General features: G+C 65.6%; 1 protein-coding gene across 2 annotated transcripts; it reads left to right on the top strand.

Moving 5' to 3' along the window:
* Window positions 1-6: 6 nt before the first annotated feature.
* Window positions 7-17,965, top strand: STK11 (serine/threonine kinase 11). 2 transcript variants are annotated; one of them, XM_004689394.2, is made up of 10 exons: window positions 7-782; window positions 8,115-8,198; window positions 9,280-9,369; window positions 9,869-10,001; window positions 10,137-10,273; window positions 10,879-11,006; window positions 13,183-13,240; window positions 14,986-15,182; window positions 17,036-17,254; window positions 17,907-17,965. In XM_004689394.2, exons 1-9 carry the CDS (start codon window positions 493-495, stop codon window positions 17,236-17,238), a joined length of 1,320 nt encoding a protein of 439 aa, XP_004689451.1. In that variant the 5' UTR covers window positions 7-492; the 3' UTR covers window positions 17,239-17,254; window positions 17,907-17,965. The 2 variants fall into 2 exon arrangements, with proteins under 2 accessions (XP_004689451.1, XP_012585283.1); XM_012729829.1 differs by lacking the exons at window positions 17,036-17,254; window positions 17,907-17,965 and adding an exon at window positions 15,429-17,026.

Genomic DNA, 17,965 nt, shown 5'->3' with positions numbered 1-17,965 from the left:
CCGAGTGACGCCCCCTGCAGCCGCGGCCTCCGCAGCCTCGGGGGATCCTGAGGACGGCCGCCCGGCGCGACTCCCTCGTGCCGTCCGCCGCGGGGCCCTGCGCGCCTGTGGCCCGCTGGTAATGGACGGTCCAGTCACGTCCGCGTGGGTCCGAGGGTCTCGCGTCCCTGGAGGATGATGACCTAGCACCGGGAAGTCCCCCCGGACGCCCTGAACCGACCTGGCCCTGGTGGCACCCGACCTGCATCCGCGCTGCCCTTCTGGACGCTCCGCACCCGAGGGAGGGTGCGCACCAGGCACGCCTTTCTGGAACTCACCTTTAGTACAATCGTTTCTTTGCGAAGAAGGGATTTCCTTTATTGGGGGGAGGGGGGTTATTGACTTTCTTTTCGGGACGGGAATTTGGGGGACAATAAGGAGAATACTTGGCTACCCGCGACTTTGTAGGGGGCTAACGGACAGCCGGCCGGGAGCAGAGGCGCCGATTCCAGGATGGATGTGGCCGACCCGCAGCAGTTGGGCATGTTTACGGAGGGCGAGCTGATGTCGGTGGGGATGGACACGTTCATCCACCGCATCGATTCCACCGAGGTCATCTACCAGCCCCGCCGCAAGCGAGCCAAGCTCATCGGCAAATACCTGATGGGGGATTTACTCGGGGAGGGGTCTTATGGCAAAGTGAAGGAGGTGCTGGACTCGGAGACCCTCTGCCGTAGGGCTGTCAAAATCCTCAAGAAGAAGAAGCTGCGGAGGATTCCCAACGGGGAGGCGAACGTGAAGAAGTAAGTGTGGCCGCCCTGCCCCATGGTGGGCGGCATGGGCCTGTCCCTCTCTCCAGAGCCTCAGCGGACCACCCGGTCCCACCCGCCTTGCCAGGGAAAGTGTGAGTCCTGCTCTGAGAACTTTGACCAAGTTAGGGTAGCTTGTTGCAGCTGGGCCGTCCACGCAGTGGACTTGGGCAGTGTCAAAGCCCACCTCCCAAGAGGCCCACCGTCTGCCCGCCCGGGGAGAACTTAGGTGCCAGTGCAGCCAGCCAGTGAGGTTTGTGTTCGCGGTTACCAGGGCAGGCCAGGCACTCTGCAGCTTGTTTATCCTGTTGGAGGGAACCTTGCCATGGCCAAAATTAATAGTTTGCTCCAGTTTATCAGCCGCCAGGGGTGGAATGTGGCCCTCCCCTCTCTCCCTGGGAGGGGGTGCTAGCCTTTCCTGAGTTCCGGCCTGAGGCGCCCAGGAGGGGATTGGCTCTGCGTGAACTTTTCCAGTTGGCATCCCAAGACATCAGGTTTGCAGGGGAGCGGCCTCTCGCCCGGGCCCCTCCCCGGGAGTGGAGAACTTGCCTGCCTGCCCTTGCTGATTCCAGGAGGGGCTTTCCTCCTTATCGCTGCCACCCTGGGGGCCCCACCCCTGCACTTCTCCAACCTGGTTTCCAAGAAGGGCTCTATCTCACAGGCCAGAGGCAGGACTGCCTGTGACCTTGGACAGTGCTGTGGCTCTGAGCCCTCCAGGGGAGGTGCTGCCCGTATCTGCTTTCACCTTCCTGACCCATCCGCAGAGCGCTGCTGCTCTGGGATGCTTTTGCTCTGGAACGACCGAGGGTGGTGATGAAATTGGGATAGAGTGGAGAGCTGAAACCAGCCTGACATGGGCCCCTGAGGCACACCAGCTGGGCCTGGGGGGGCACCGTGGGTTCAGCAAGAGCGGGGAGGTGCACTTACGGTCTCCGTGCCCCAGCCTGTGGGCCCGGGGGAGGCTGACAGTTCTTTGCCCTCTTCTCTAACGTGAGGTGGGACTTGAGCGGGGCCACCCCCGTGCAGGGGTATTCTGGGTGGGGGGTGGGGACTATCTCCCCTCATTCAGAAATGTCTACTCATCTGCCGCCTCCTAAGTTGCGTTTCTAGTGAAGCTGGAAGCTGATGGGGTGAGGGACCCTGAGGTTGCCAGTTTGCCATCGCTGCAGAGATCAGTGTTGGGGGCTGGGGGACAGTGAGGGGGAGCGCAGCATCGTGGAATAGACTTCCACTCTCTCGGGCCGTCTTCTTGCTGCCTCCTCGTCCTCACCCCCGATCACCCAGGCATGGAGTGCCGGGCTGTGCTGCCTGGCTGTGCCCCCTGGCTGCTTGGCACTCCTGAGGCATCATGTGGGTCCCCTGAGTCCCACGGAGGGACTGAGTGCCAGCACCTCTCCCCTGGTCGTGGGCTGTCCGGCTAGAGTTGCGCGAGTTCCCTTCTCCGGCCCGCTGGATTTCAGCGCCGGCTGGTGGCCGCAGCAGTGGTGGCTGCGGTGGGTTCGCTCAGACGTCCACTGACCTCACCACATCAGAGGGTGGGGTCAGGGCAGGCAAGTGACCGCCTAACTCAGGTACCTGCGAGAAGTGCATCTGGTCACGTGGCGCAGAGCGAGGTCTACAGCTGTGCATGCCCAAGGTCAGCTTAGAGGACGTCTCACCTCCCAGCGAGTCCTTCGCGCTCCAGGGGACAACAAGTGACTGGAACCTGCTTGCCGGCTGCAGGATGGCGCCGTCGGGAGGTCTGAGTGGCGCGCGGCCGGGCTCAGGCTGAGGGAGCCCTGTCCCGCAGCGTGTGCTGAGGAAGCGGCGTGTGGCTGACTTTATCGGCTCAGCCTAGATTCGGGGCTCCGTTTTCTAGGTCCCCCTGGAGTGCAGACTGGCCCGTGCTGCTTGTTTCCCCGTCCTGGCACTAAGAGGTGACAAAGCGCCCTGAACACACTGGGACCTGAGCCCTGAACTCCAGGGGAGTTGCTGCGAGAGGTTTACTAGAACCTTCCAGCAAGCTTCAGGGGTCCTCCGGTTGGAAGTGGAGGCTTTTTTCTTGAAGAACAATGTTTGCCCAGCACGTCATAGTGCCCCTCGCGGCAGGGCTGACGTGGGTCTGTCGCGCCCCGTTGTCAGAGCTGCCGATCGCCATAAAACAGCCGTTCTGCAGGGCGTCGTGCCGCCGACAGTGTGTACTCGGTGATTTTGCTGCTGACGTGCTTTGCCACGCTTCCTTCAAAACTTAAGATTTTAACCTATTCAAGCACTTTTTAATGAAATATGAATCTCCAGTAAGGATCATTTCAAAAAATGTCATATTCGCTGGGTCTTTCTGTGGGCCGTGGAATCACTTGATGGCGGTCTGGAAGCTGGAAGGGCACCGGGCGGCTCCCCGGCTGTCCAGCCGTGGGGTGTCCCTCCTGCTGCCAGGCCGCCAGGCGACCTACTTGGAGCCTGCCTGGGGATCGGGGTGGCAGAGACAGAGCTGCCTGCCGACACCCCTTTTACAGTCCCCTTCCAGCTGGCACTGGCCGCAGGATCCGTGGTAAATGGCTCCAGTTCTCGGTGCCTGTCCTGCCAGCTGGGGCAAGAGGGGCAAGACCCAGCCCAGGACAGCCGGCGCCACTGGGCATTAACTTCACAGACTTTTCACATCCAGAATACTTTCCTTTGTGGGCTTTCCCGCTGGCCGCAGAGGTGGCACAGTCGTCGGGCTGTGGCCCTCGGACCCCGCTCTGCAGCCTTTCTGTCTGCTCTGGGAGCTGGAAGGGCACCGGGTGGTGGGCCCACGGAGGTGACAGTGCCGCGGTGCCGGCAGGCCTGCCCACACGGTGGCCCTGTGTGTCGGGGTCCATCGCCTGGACCGATGGCCGCAAGCAGCAGGGCCCTTCCCGCCTGCACGTCATGGCTGTGTGCAGGTGACTGAGCAGTGGCTGCTTGGGCGCGTTGTTTTGTACCCACATGGCGTGACAAGCTGGAGAGGGTACTTGAAGGGCACGTCCTGGAGGTGGGATTCTGGGTGAACGGGGCCACGTGTGCCTGATAAGCTGTTATCAAGCCCCCGGGTCCCTGACTTACACCCCCCCCGGTGTCCTGCTGAGGTCCTGGTTGCCAGTGTTGCCTCGTGCCTGCTGTGTTGACCGTGCTGATAAGAGCTGCGTCCGTGCAGGGGAAAGCGACAGAATTTGATGCGCGTGGCCACTCAGGCTGTCACCGCTCCTTGGCATTCCAGGGGCTCCCAGGAGCTTTGGCCGTCTGTCCCCAGCCAGGGTTCTGTTGGCTTGTATGGGTTTCCCGGCTGGGGCTTGGCTGGCCTGACACCACCCACTGCCCACCACCCAGCCCACCCCTGGAGTGATCGGTAGGCGCTTGGACCTGGGTGGCAAAGGGTTGGCATTTTAGTGTCGAGGATCAGAGCCCTGGACCCTCTTGGCACTGCTCCCGTCCAAGTGACCTCGCCAAGGTCTGGCATCCGCTAGGGCACTTCCCCCTTATATTGGGAAGGATTCTCTGTCAGGCCCAGGCTGGCCGCCACAGTGGCAGCAAGGGGGCCTTGGCTGGGCTGCGCTGGGCGGCTCTGCCTGCGGCTCCTCACACGAGGGCCTCGGTCCTCCGGTCCTCCTGACAGGCGTGGGCCTGCTTCTGAAACTCAGCTGGGAATACACGGGGGTCCCAGCCGAGGCCGCCCTTTCTCCCGTGGCTGTCATGTGACTGAAGTTTGGTTTATTTTTTTAATGGCTTTATTGAGATGCAGTTTATATAACATAAAGCTCATTAGTGCTTAATTCTGTGGCATTAATTACAGTCAGAGTGTCACCTCTAATTCCAGAACATTCCATGCCTGTTGAGGAAATCCTGTCCCACCAGCAGCCACTCCTCCCGGTCTCAGCCCCTGGCACCACAAATCCACTTTCTGCGGCTGTGGCTGTGCCCGTCCCAGATGTTTCTAGAGTGGATCACGCTGCGTGGCCTCGGGCGTCTGGCTTCTCTCCCGAGTGTCGTGTGTTCAGGCCCCTCCAGCGGTCGCGAGGGTCGGAGCTGCCCCCCTTTTCATGGCCGGTGGTGTTCTCATGTGGGGGGGCCGTGTCTTACCCCTTCAGCTGAGGGACACGGGTTGTTTCCACTTCATGCCTTCTGTGGCTGCAGCGCTGTGTTTGTGTCTCGCAGACCCCCGGGTTCAGCCCTCCTGCTGCCTGCTCAGAAGCCGCAGCAGGGCCAGTGGCCAAGGGGTGAGAGCTGCTTGGCATCGCTGCCCGCCCTCGGGAGCCTGCCCTTCAGTGGGTCCGCCCCGCCCGAGGCGAGCAGGCAGCCGGCACCCTGCCGGCCAGCCCCGCCAGCCCCCACCTGTCCGGGTGCCCGTGTTCGGCCGTTTCCCCCAAGTCTGCGTGACTTCACGAGCCTGTTCTTCCGTTTCCCTGCTGGTTAGTCAGCAAGCTGACTAAACTGTCGCTTTGCTTGGGCAGCACCTGAGGGTGGGCGGGGCCTGCTGTCCTGCCCCGTGTCAGCTGGGCCACCCGGAAGCCCTGCTTCCTCTCCTCCGCTTCCTGCATCCTGGCTGGCGCTGACTTGTCCTTTCTTGTAAATATTGTTTTTCTTCCCTAACTAGAAGCTTGTAGGAGTTGTGGTAGGAACCCCGCCAGCCCAGAGGTCGCGTCGCCACTCTCCGACGTCCTCCACCAGTGTTCTTGCTCGTGGGCCTGTCCCCACCGCTGTCCCTGCCCAGGCTTGTGGCAGGCCCCCCGGTGGAGACCGCCCGGGGAAGGCGAAACGCAGGCGCCCACATCGGCGAGGCGATGCTACCGAGCGGGCGCCGCTTTCAGAGAACCCCCTCGTGACGTCAGCACAGGAGCTGTAGCCACAGCGGAGAGGCTGCCTGAGCGCGGCTGCGGCCCCCGCGGCCACCTTTCTGGGGAGAGTGAACGCTGGTGCCACCCATGGGGGCAGCCACGCCTTGAGGGCTCCCAGCCAGGACGCCTCCAGATGTGAGACTGCAGAGTCATGGCCTTTTGGGGAGGTGGGGGGTTCCCCGCTTCTGAAGCTGCCCTGAGGTTTCGTTGGCGCCTTTGTGGCGTTCAGAGCTATTCCCAGGCGGCCTCTGTGGCCAGCCCTGCTTCCCTGCCCCAGGCCAGAGTTGATTGTACCTAAAGGCTCCGGACGTTTCCACAGCTGGGAGGTTGCCATGTTTGACGAAGCGGCTGGGTCTGAGCTGTTCTGATGTGTTGGGGAGTTGGCTGACTGTCCCCAGTCCCTTGTGAAGTTCCAGGTGCTGGACCTTGAAGTTGGGGGTCTCCTTCATGGCCCATCCCTCAGTCCCACTCTGGTGTCTGGGGCCTTTTGGGGTGTTCAGGTATTCGGGGATGCGGCTGAAGCCCCGTCCGGTGATCTCCCCTCGGGTCCTTCGGGGCAGGCAGCAGGGCATGGGGACAGCAGGTGCAGACAGTGGTGTCCACGACCCGGGGACACCCGTGCTGGGACACCCGGAAGAGCTGGCGTGCGCCGCATCCGGGCCAGCTGTACCTGGAGCATCTGAGGCGCTTTGCACACATGCCATGCCAGGGAGCATCTGGCAGTGACCCCAAATGCTGGCCTGGGTGCTGCTGTTGCAGCTAAGGCTTGGCCAGGCCTGACTGTGACTTGTGTCCGGAGAGGAGCAGCCGCTCAGCTCAGCATGGGGGGGTTCCCCAGGTGATTGCAGGGCTACAGAATGACCCTCTTGGGAGAGGGAAGAAGGTGGGTTCTGTGGCCGGGGGTGGGTAGCCCCCCACACTAAGCAGGGTCAGGGTGCAGATCCTCCCCCCTCCCACACTGACGGTGAGAGGCCCCAGGGATAGGGCCAGAGGCCAGCGCAGTCATTGTGAGCTGGTGCCCGGGCCTCAAGGCCAGCACTGTGGGGGGTTGGGCCTGTGAGGGGCGCGGCTGGAGGGCTCTGCGCCCTGCCTCTGGGGGCACCTTGACCCTTTACAGCAGGTCTCACCTGCACCTGTCCTGTTCCTGGGGACACGGTCCAGTGGGGAGACACCTGTGGCTGTCATGGCTGGGGGTGTTTTCGGATGTCAGTGGTACCGAGTGGAGGGGCCCTCTCGCATCTGGACAGCTGTCTGTCTGTACACGGACAGAATAGATGCAGTTTCATCATGCAGATGCCTCTCCTCTCGCATCCCCACGGCGGGTGCAGTAGAATGTGGCGAGTGTGGCTAACTTTGGGGTGGTAGGAAACCAAGGCAGAGTTCTCCTGGCCTCTGGGGACCCCCTGGCTGGGGCGGTGCTCTCAGCAAGCTGGTGAGGCAGCAGCTGCACGCCCCTCGTCCGCCAGCGCGTGGCTGCCTGTGCGCTGGGCCTGGGGTCTCCGCTCCCAGGTTTCCAGTCTGTGCTGGGTATAATTCATATGCCGTACGACTCAGGGACACTTAGTGCATTGATAGAGTTAGGAGAACAGCACCCCGTCTTCCAGAACATTCCATCCGTAAAAGAAACCTCGCTCCCATCAATAACCACCTCCATTTGTCAGCACCACAAACCCGCTCTCTGGCTGTGCCCGTCTGGGCGTTTCTCACCATGGACCCACTTGTGTCTGGCTTCTCTCCCAGCGCCCCTCCCTGGGGTGCATGTTCAGGCCCCTGGGGGGGGGCCTCTCCATGCCCGGATGGGCCGGATCCCTTTGTGGGTCCCTTCATCCAGTGATGGACTTCCGGTTCAGGGAGCACCCTGGAGTGGGCTTGTAGCTAAGCTGGTAACGTGAGCTTTTTGAGGGCGTGGCCAGCTGTTCCCTTCTCTGGCTTTGAGGGCGCTCCTGCTCCGACTGCAAGGGGGAGGGCCGGGCAGACCCTCTGCGGGGTGGTCAGCCCTGGGCCTGACCCTGACCTTGGTGTCACGCGTGTGGCAGGTTCTACTTTCTCCCCAGGCCTGAACCTGGGGCAGCCTGTCCTTTCCTGGGCGCCTGGAAACAGCTGCCCTTCTTGTGGGGCCTTGGGGTCCTGGGTAGGCGGTGCTCCCTGGCCGCCCTCACGGGAAGGAGCCCCGGCCGGGGTGTCTGCGTCGTCCTGGCTCCCAGGGGGCCCCTTCTGGGGCCCCGGCCCTTGCCGGTGTGCTTCCTGCTCTTTTTCTCAAAGTGAAGCTGTTCGTTTTTCTTAAAGTCTCAAATGGTGTCCTGGTTGAGCTGCCCCGTGAAAGCCCCTCCGGCCGGGGGAGCAGCCCTGGGGGGCTGTTGGAAAGGCTGCCGCAGTGGCGCAGCTCCTGTGGGGGCCGCCAGGAGTCCTCGCGGGCTTTGGGGCCCGGGGCCGCTGAACAGCAGGCGCCGGCCGGCCCAGGTCTCCGCCACCTGTGCGTCTGCTCTCGCTCCAGGGAGATTCAGCTGCTGCGGCGGTTGCGGCACAAGAACGTCATCCAGCTGGTGGACGTGCTGTACAACGAAGAGAAGCAGAAAATATATCCTTTTGGGGTTGGCCTGCGCTGCGCTGTGGGGCCTGGTCAGGGCGTCACTGCCCCTGGCCACCCACCTTGTGCTCCGAGCGGGAGACAGGCCCGGGAGGAGGCTCCCTGTGCGGTGTAGGTGACGGCCACGCCCAGAGGGTGGGGACTGGGCCCCTCGGCCTGGCCCGGCGGCACAGCAGCTGGCAGCTGGCAGCGGAAGCCGTTGCCTCGGCCCCTAGGCTCGGAGTGTCCGTTTGCAGCTGTCCCGGAATCACCTCGGCAGGCCCGGTGCTGGCTCCAGGCCCCCCTCCTTGCACCGGGGCCCCGCCTTTGTTGCCCCCTCTGGAGCCGGGCACCCGTCCCTCTGCCCTTGGTGGTTGGCCTCGCCTCGCCCGTCCAGGCGCCCTGCTCACTCCTGCCCAGAGTGCAGCCGCGCAGGCCGCGCCATCCTGAGAGGGAGTGCGGTGCGCCAGCCCGGAGCACCCGAGGCCTCGCCCCTCCCTGCAGGAGGGCGCGAGTCTCTTCCAGGCTCGCGGGGCAAGCTCCTGCCACCAAGGTGCCTGTGACGGCTCACTGGAGCGTCCGTGGCCCTCCGCCTGCCTCGGAGCTGGCCCTGGTGGGCGGTGCGGCCGCACTTCTGTCCTGGGCTCGCCCCTCCGTCCCCCTGGCCTGGCTGACCCCTCCCACCCCAGGACAAACCCCGCCCGCCTCTCCGGGCCCCTCCCTGCTCTAGGCCCTTGTCCTCAGCCCCTGGTGAACTTGTACCCGTGGGTCCTTCTGCCCTGCCCTGTGTCCGGTGAGCCGTCCCGGCCATTCCCTAGGGCACGGCCCGAGCTCCTCCTGGGCGTGTTGACTGATGAGTGACTTGACACTAACCCTCGGGGGCTGAGGCCGGGCAGGGGGCCCTGGGGGTGGATTGGGTGAGTCCACAGACCGGGGTGAGGCTGGTGCCTGGCCCAGCAGCCCCTGGAGCTCCTGTGCAGTCCATGCTCCGCAGCCCGTCGGTCACTGCACTGCGGGGCTCTCCACGGCCGTGTCCCAGCTGCCCCGTTGGGGGCTAGCGCTCTGGTCACGTGTGGCTCCCTTAGCGCAGCACGTATATGGTGATGGAGTACTGCGTGTGTGGCATGCAGGAAATGCTGGACAGCGTGCCCGAGAAGCGCTTCCCTGTGTGCCAGGCCCATGGGTGAGTGTGTGCCATGCCCGACTACTGCTGTGTCCTGGCTACCCACAGCCCGGGCTGCCGGGCTCCAGGCCTGTGTTCAGACACCTTTTTCTGACTATCGGTGAAGTGGAGTCTCAAGCGTGCTTTAAACACAGAGCGTTGCCTGATTTTCAGCGCCCCGCCCACTCTGTGGACCTTCCTGCCTCCGGTGCCCACCGCCTGAGGCCCCCAACCCCACTTGCCATCACTGCGGGGCCAGCTGGCCTGTGTGGGAGGGGAGGGGAGCTTGGGTTTCCACCGTGGGAGCAGTGATTGGGGGGTGTGGGCGGAAGGGCTGCCCAGTCGGAGCGAGCACAGCCCCTGCACACCGGGGAGTGGTTCACTGACCAGCAGCCCCTGGGTTCCTGGTGGGCCTCCTGCCGCTGCCCGGCCTGGCCTGGCCGACTCCAGGCTGGGCTGCCCGCCTTTGTCCTCCTGGGACGTTTCCCCAGGTGGGCGCGTCATGAGCTTTCCCCCACAGGTACTTCTGCCAGCTGGTGGACGGCTTGGAGTACCTGCACAGCCAGGGCATCGTGCACAAGGACATCAAGCCGGGCAACCTGCTCCTCACCACTGGCGGCACGCTCAAGATCTCTGACCTGGGCGTGGCCGAGGTGCGCGGCCCGGGCTGGCAGGCCCCCTGGGGGCTCTTCCCGCAGGGCCCCCACCCCAGGGTCCCCCACACGGCCCCCCCCCACATGCCCCAGAGCTGCCCCGGCAGCCCCCAGAGGCCTTGGTCTCTCCTGCAGGCTCTGCACCCATTCGCTGAAGATGACACGTGCAGGACGAGCCAGGGGTCCCCGGCGTTTCAGCCGCCTGAGATCGCCAATGGCCTGGACACCTTCTCTGGCTTCAAGGTGGACATCTGGTCAGCTGGGGTCACGCTGTAAGTACCTGTGCAGTCCTTCCTTTACCCATCCTGATGCTAGGCACACTGCTTGGGCTCCGAGGTTCCAGGATCTGCCGCATTCGTCCCCCAGGCTGCTCGGGGTGGCCAGAACCCGGGAGGGCGTGGAGCTGGGGCTGGGAACCCCTTCTGGGAGGAGTGGAAAGGCTGTCTTCTGCCTCCGGGTCACAGGTCAGTGGCTGGTGGATACGCCTGTGTCCTTGGCCTGCCTCTCAGGCGGTGGGGGCCAAGCTTGCCCCTGTCGACAGCGGTTTGCGTCCATGGCCTTGTTTGCCGTCCTGGGTGAGTGTTTCTCTCCCGGTGCCTTGTGCTGAGTCTCGGACAGCGAGTCTCCCAGCCAGACTTGCCTTGTCCGCTGCTTACTGAGGGCGCGTGCGCCACGTAGCCCCTGCTGAAGTGTGGGGTCCAGAATGTGCAGCCACCCCATTCCAGAACATTCCTGTCTCCCAGTCTGAGCCCCTGGAGGTGCGGGTGGTTTGAGGCTCCTGTCACCAAGCTGCCCCAGGCCAGCCAGGCTGAGGACCTGGGAATTGGGGCCTGGAGGACAGCCCAGCTCACCCCGTCTCTCTTCTGTGGGCACAAAGCTACAACATCACGACGGGCCTGTATCCCTTCGAAGGGGACAACATCTACAAGCTGTTTGAGAACATTGGGAAGGGGGACTACACGATCCCAGGTGACTGCGGCCCCCCGCTCTCAGACCTGCTGAAAGGTGAGACAGCCCTGGTGATGGCTGTAGGGGTGGGGGAGACGCCCCTAGGGAAGTGGCAGACTGTGGGTGTCAGAAGTGCTGCCAGGCCGTGAGGGGGCCGAGCCTTTCAGCTGCGCACCAGCGGGGTCTTCTCCTGCGCTCCCCAATCCCTGCCCCACATGTCGTCCCGCCCTCCCCACTCTGGTTGGGCGTGTTGCAGGTGTGGGGAGGGGCAGTGGGACTAGCGATGGCGGAGAGGGCAGGGGGGCTAACCCGACTGGCCCCCAGTTCTTAATCCCCAAGCCCAGAGGGAAATGGAGGCCAAGAGCCCTCGCTCCTCTGGGTCTCCTGAGACCACGCTCTTCCTGCTGCACTTTTCCGGCTGTAAGGCAGGTGGCAGTGTCTGCCCATGGCCGTGGCCCCTCCCCACGAGGGCCGGGTATTGGCCTGTCCCTTGGGAGGGCCATGCACCCACTCCTGGACATCCATGCAAGAGGGTCAGTCTGGAGCCTCAGCTGCTCTTGAGGTCTGGCGGGAACCGCGGGACACAGCCTGTGTTACCTACCGGAGCGCCGAGCACCGGCCAAGGTGTGATGGGCTCTTCAGTCACCACCCTGGTCCTGCCAGTGCTGTGCTCCGTGGCGAGACTGGTCATAAGGTCCACGGGCTGTGGGCGTGGGCCGGTAGTTAGACACGTGGCTTCCGGCTAAAAGCAGCTCCGGTTCTGAGCTGCTGGTTCACTTAAGGCCTGCAGGCCTGCCTCAGGGATGCAGTGCCCCGTGGCTGGGGGAGGCGATGTGTGGCCCCCTCCACATGTGGGCTGCCCCAGGGCCTCTGGAGAGTGGCCAGGCACAAGTCCCACCCCTGGTTATCCATGCGTCGTGGGTGGAAGTATGTATCTCGTGAGCCCCCTTGTGTCCCCAAGTTTTCACTGAAGTGCCTGGGCCGCATGCAGCCTCTGGTGCTTTCGTGGAGGCTTGTGGGTGTTGGGATGCCCAGAGTGCCGGGTGGACAGTCTGGTCCTGCCTCCTTATCTCACCCCAAGGGGCCTTCATCTTGTGGCCTCAGTTCTGCAGAGGGAGCCCTGAAGGAACTGCAAGACGTTCTGGGCTTTGTCCTTCCGACAGGCACGCTGGTGATTTCTCTGAAAGGCGCTTTCCTCGCTCTGTCCAGAGCCACCCTGTTCTCAGCGCTGCTCAGAGTGGCAGGGGCCTGTGGGGGGGACACCAGAAGGGTCCATGTGCTTGTCGCCCGGCACGGATGCGATAGACCCATCTCTTGGTCCTCCGCAGTGTTCACCTGGCGCCTAGGGTGGCCCTGCACAGCAGGGCAGTTGACCACTGAGCTGGTGGCCTGGTGGCTCTGTCAGCCAGGGCAGAAGGGTCACTTCTTGGGTCTCCCAGACCCCAAGGTCCACTGTCAGTCTCCCACCTTGCCTCGTGCTCAGAACCCCAGGTCTGCTTAGAGGGGGCATGGGCCAGTGACTGCAGGGGTGTGGCATGGTGATGCCGGTGCGGGGGCCCCCCGCCCCTCAGAACAGCAAGGCCATGAACCCTGACCTGTGCAGCCGCTCAGCCAGCCTCCCGCTTCGAGCCCCTGCAAGCGCCGTAGGTCTCCCAAGCAGCCCTGTGCTCCCGCGGGCTAACCCAGTAAGCTCTGCTCTGGCGCCCCGCCTCCAGCTCCCAGCTCCGCCCGTCTCCGCAGGTGGGTGCGGCGTGGTAGGCGGCACAGTGAGGATTGGCGCCGGGGTCTTCCAGGTCTGGCCCCGTGCAGTGCAGCCGGCTTCCGGGCTGATCCTGCTCCCTGATGTGTGGGCGCCGACCCCCGGCTCGCGCCAGAGGCCCTGCGCCGACATCCACCTCGTCTCTCTGGGAATTTGGTCTTTCTCACGGCCATCTTGGGTTCCTTGCTGGAAGGGGGGCCACCGACTTGCCCACTGGCTGAGTGCCAGTGGAGGACAGCCCTGCATCCTTGGTCTCCTGGAGTGGGAACAGGCTCAGGACCACGGGGACCGTCTGGTTTGCTCCCCCGCCCTGTCCTCCACAGTCCTCTAACCACGCCGCCCAGTTTCCTGCCTGGCAGCCTGGTGGGACTTTGGGGCCCGGACATGGCCGCGAGCTGCATCTGCCCAGTGTCACGCTGTTCCAGGCACAGGTGGGAAGGGCCTTGCTGACACTCCTGCTGGCCTCTCTCTCAGGGATGCTGGAGTATGAGCCGGCCAAGAGGCTTTCCCTGCAGCAGATCAGGCAGCACAGGTGAGTGCGGGCGCCAGGACCACCCGGCCACGCAGGGCAGGGCAGGGCGGGCGAGGCCGCCTCTTCCAGGTTCTCCCATGCTCAGCCCAGCGGCCACTGTGGGGTGCAGCCCTGAGCAGCTTTGCGGGACAGGGGATTCGACTCCCTTGCGGCCTTGTCTTTTTTCAGAGGTTTTCTTATGCATCAAAGAACAAGGGCACAGGCCAGAGATGTGGGGGTGAGAGGATTCCCCAGAGACAGAGTGGGGACAGAACAGGCGGGGTGACTGAAACCCACTGCTGAGGGGGCAGCGGGGAGCCAGGAGGGGTCTGCTGCGCCCTGGGGTCCCTCCCTGGCCGGGGGTTGAACTCGGGCTGCAGCCGTGGCAGCTGAGACTTGCAGTCTTGAAGGTCACTACCGCCAGAGCAGGCTGTGGGGTGGGCTGAGGGCACAAGGGAAGAGCCTGTCTGCTCAAAACCCCCCTCCAGAAAACTGGGCACAGTTGCGCGCCACCTGCCCCCCACACCATGGCGCCGCGTCCCCGCGGAGGCCCTGGCCGAGGAGGACGAGCCTGTGTCCGAGCTCAGGACCCGTGGGGCTCTGGAGGCGGGTGTGGCGTCCTGCTGGGGGCTGTAGGGCGAGGGCGGGCCGCTCTCCCTCCCGGCCCAGCACCTGCAGTGCAGCCGCGACCACGCCCCCCAGCTGACCCGCTGTGAAGAGGGGAGCGGCCAGGCGGGGTGCAGTCAGGGAGGCTCTCGGTCCCCCTCACCCAGTCTCACAGCCCCTGCCCTGAGGAAACCCCAAGAGCCCCCGCCTACTACTGGACAGAGCTGCCACCGCTTTGTCCAAGAGGCCAGGGTCGGCCAGGTCATGCCTGGCTTGGAGGAAGAAGAGCCGGAACTTTAGAGGTGGACAGGGGTTAGGCCCCAGGAGAATGTCATCGCGTGGCCCCCCCTTTTTGTCCCTGTTTCCCAGCTTGCTGGCTCGGGGACCGCTTGCTGCCGGTGTGTAAAGGGGTCTCCCAGGGCCAGCCCTTGCCGGTGGTGCAGGTGGGTGCCGCCACGCCAGCCTGTGCCCTCGTCAGGCCTTAAGAGTTGCCTAGGCTTGGATATGTGGGCGGCCCGTTCCTCCCCAGTGTTGAGGGGAGAGGCCTCAGTTACCTCTGGCCAGCTGGTGGCCTGGGCTTTTGTCCTTCCCCGGAAGTAGGCCCCGGAGGCCTCGGGGTTGAGCTAATGTCGCTGCATTTCGTGCTAAGCATTGCCGTCTGCTCCACCCCAGCATGGCGGCACGCGCAGTTTCTGGGCCCTCTGTCCTCTTGGGTGTGCTTATACTGAGGACTTTGGGCACTTACGAGGTGTGTCCTCGCCCCACAGAGGGGTCTCCAGGGCCTGTCGCCCTCTGACAGGCTTGGGTGGGGACTGGGGTCGCCCAGCCAGGACCTGTCCCCTCGGGCCTGTGCTGTTAGCGTGACTCCGGTGCACACTGGAGGGGTCGGCCTCACACGCGGGCGACGCCAGGTCCTGAGCGGCGCGAGGCAGCGGACCGGGCCGGGGAGGCGAAGAGGAGGCCGCCTGCCCACCGCGCCCGCCTGGGCGTCGCTGCGGCCTGGCCTGTCCACTCTGCGAGCAGCCCTGGCGCCTGGGTCCGTGCGGGGCGGGGTGCAGGCGCCTGGGCGCGCCTTCCGCTACCCGGCCATCCGCCCGCACTGGGGCAGGGTCTTAGCAGGGGCTTGGGCCGGCGACCGACCACCCTCCCTGTGCCCTCAGTTGGTTCCGGAAGAAACACCCCCCGGCTGAGGAGCCGGTGCCCATCCCCCCGAGCGCAGACTGCAAGGACCGGTGGCGCGGCATGACCGTGGTGCCGTACCTGGAGGACCTGCACGGCTGTGCCGACCAGGATGGGGACGAGGACCTTTTCGACATCGAGGACGACATCATCTACACTCAGGACTTCACGGTGCCTGGTGAGTCCCGACGCCCGGGCCCGGCGGCCTCCACGGTGACCGCTGGCCGGTGACCCCAAGTCCTCGGCTCTCGGGACGGGTTGTCCACCGACACTGACCCCGCCCCTGGAAGGGCCGCCCGCCCCACAGCAGCAGGCGGGGCCCCCTGCAGCAGGGGCGGGCCTGGCGGGAGGCCCCCCGACAGCCCCGAGGGTCCGGTGGCCCTCCTGCGCGCCGCCCCGCTGACGCTCGGCCTTGCTTCCCCAGGTGACGAGGCGGCGTCTGAGGCAGGGCTTAGAGAGGAGAGAGCCTCGCAGAAGAGCCAGTGCTCGGCCCTCCCTGGGCAGGAAGCTGAGGCCGGGGGCGTGGACGAGCTGGTGGAGGGGCTGGAGGGGAACCCCGGGGGGGCTCCAGGCCTTAGCGTGGCCCTGCCCTGTGTAGGCGGGCGCTGCCCATCCCAGGGCTCTGACTGACCCTGCCCGGGAGCTGCCTGATGGCCCCGGCCTGGGGTGCACCGCCTCTCCCTGCGCCCACAGCTCCCTTCTGTCGGGCGCTCTGCAGGTTCGCGTCATAAAGGTTTGCCCGCTGTGTGTGCAGGTGATGCTTGCCCCCCCCGCCCAGCTCCTGGCTGGCCGCGAGGCGTCATGGCAGGAAGAGCGCTTGCGGGCCGGGAGAAGAGGGGCCCCTGCCCGCGCGCCGGGCGCTGCCACAGCGGGGTGCTGTGCACTTTGTCCCTCGGGGCCGCCCTGGCGCTGCGCTGGCCGCCATCCACGGGTCCAGCCTGGCCCTGGCCCCGCTCGCTGGATTTGCCCCTTATTCCCGTGGAGGCCCGGCACCCCGGGCCCGGGGGCTGGTGTGTGCGTCCTGGCCCCGGTCCTGCCCCTGAGGGGCCGGGGGCGCCCGGTGTGGCTCTCGCGTGAGGCTGAGGAGGTGCTGCCGGGCTCCCGCTGCCGCCCTCCCTGGCCCCGCTTTCGGGTCCTGGCTGACCGCCGGTTCCAGGCGGCCCTGGGAGGGTACTGCGGCCCTGGGTTTCCCGAGTGGGACGGGCCCACCTGGGAGTGGCCGTCAGGCCTGAGGCAGGTCGCCGCGCGGGAGCTCTGCAGAGGGCTCTGTGGCCACTTCTCTGGCTTACTCCTAGGTCAGCACAGGCCAGGCGGGGCCAGTGCTCCTGCTCACGCCCAGGCCCTCACCTGCTGGGCCTTGTCTTCCTCGATTTGACCTCACGGGCAGTGTCCCACCGCCTGAGAGCCAGGCACCACGCCAGGGCCCAGGTGGACTGTGGCCAGCGCCCCACGCGCCTTGGGACGAGGGGCATTTCTGGTGCGGGCCAGCTGCCACTCGCGAGTGCCGGTGCTGGGTGCCCTGCAGGGCTGGCCCTCTTGGCCCTCCGCAGCAGGGCCCCACCCCAGCCTGGGTGTGAGCCCTGCTTCCGGGGTGGGGGCAGGTGCACAGCACAGTTCAGCTAGATGCTCCTTCAGACAGAGCCCTGGGGGTTGGGCAGAGGGGAGTCAGGCTCTGGCGGGGACTGAAGATGCGCCAGCAGGTGGCTCGCGCCCCCTCTCACCCCAGCTCTCCAGCTGTCCCAGGGAGTGAAGGGTGGCGCCACTGCGGGCCATTGCGGCCAGGGCCGATCTTGTCACGCCGTGGGAAGGCCTGTCCCCTGGCCTCCCATGCTCACAGGGCTCCTGAGGCGAGCCTTCCAGCTCTGGCCCTGTCCTGGGCCTCCGGGGCTGGCGGCCGCTGGTGATGAGGTGAGCAGCGGCCCAGGCGCCCTGGTGCAGCCCCTGGCCCGCACCGACCCTGCGGGCGTGGGAGGGGGCCGGGCTGGGCTCGGCATGGTCCCCACCAGCCCACACTCGTCCTCTTCCTCTTAGGACAGGTCCTGGAGGAGGGGGCCGGTCAGAATGGACAGAGCTGGGGCCTGCCCAAGGCTGTGTGCATGAACGGCACAGAGTCGGCCCAGCTGAGCACCAAACTGAAGGCAGAGCGCCGGGCCAGCTCCACCTCCAACCCCACCCGCAAGGCCTGTTCTGCCGGCAGCAAGACCCGCCGGCTCTCCGCCTGCAAGCAGCAGTGAGGGCAGTTGCCTGCAGGTGGGATTCAGGGGTGCGGGGTGGCGGGTGGCAGGGGGCGGTGGGGGCACGCCAGCAGGCCTGCCCATGCTCTGCTCTGGTCACTGTTGGGCCCGTTGCCCATCACAGCTGGTGCTGCCCGTCCAGTCCAGCCAGTCTTCACCAGGGCCTGGGGCAGGAGGGAAGGTCCCTTTTGACATTGACCGCCCAGTGGCCTGTCCTGTGAAACCAAGGGACTTGGCCCCTCCCTACACCCTGGGCAGGGAGATGCCAGACTCAGCATGGAGGCCCCAGCGGCCGCTGTGTGGGCGGACGTGGGGCGGCCCCGAGGGTTGGCGTGGGAGGTTGCCGGCTGCGTGGCGGGAGGCCCCTCCTGCTCTCCGGGCCAGGCCGGGCCCGGTCCGAGCGGAGACCCTGCACTGGCTCCGAGGGGCCACAGCCCGCCCTCCAGGGGGCTGCTCGCTGGCCAGCGTCGGCATCGCCTTCACCCGGCGGGTGGGCAGTTGCCCTGGAGGGTGCCTGCCCTCCACAGGGCCGGGCAGTACGGCCTCAGCTCTCCTGGTCGCTCCAGACACCTGACTGGCCCTGGGGCAGGCCTGACTGCCCACCCACCACTGGCCTGCAGGTTGCACGCTGCTGCCCCCGCAGTGACCGCCGTCTGTTCCCTCCGCAGCCTCTGTCCAGGAGCCCCGCGGGGGCTGCAGCCCTGGCCCTGCTCAGTCTTCCTGCCAC

The sequence above is a fragment of the Condylura cristata genome, unplaced genomic scaffold (genome assembly GCF_000260355.1).
Source record: "Condylura cristata isolate star-nosed mole 26May11 unplaced genomic scaffold, ConCri1.0 scaffold00025, whole genome shotgun sequence".
Taxonomy (NCBI): Eukaryota; Metazoa; Chordata; class Mammalia; order Eulipotyphla; family Talpidae; genus Condylura; species Condylura cristata.
The sequence above is the reverse complement of the archived record's forward strand: the minus strand, read 5'-3'. Positions and strand labels throughout refer to the sequence as shown.

Excerpts from the sequence above, each read along its gene's own strand:
- STK11 (XM_012729829.1), top strand. The coding sequence starts at position 493 with ATGGATGTGGCCGACCCGCAGCAGTTGGGCATGTTTACGGAGGGCGAG. Across the intron at positions 9,370-9,868 it reads CCTGTGTGCCAGGCCCATGG|GTACTTCTGCCAGCTGGTGG; the intron begins GTGAGTGTGTGC and ends TTTCCCCCACAG. Across the intron at positions 10,002-10,136 it reads CTGACCTGGGCGTGGCCGAG|GCTCTGCACCCATTCGCTGA; the intron begins GTGCGCGGCCCG and ends TCTCTCCTGCAG.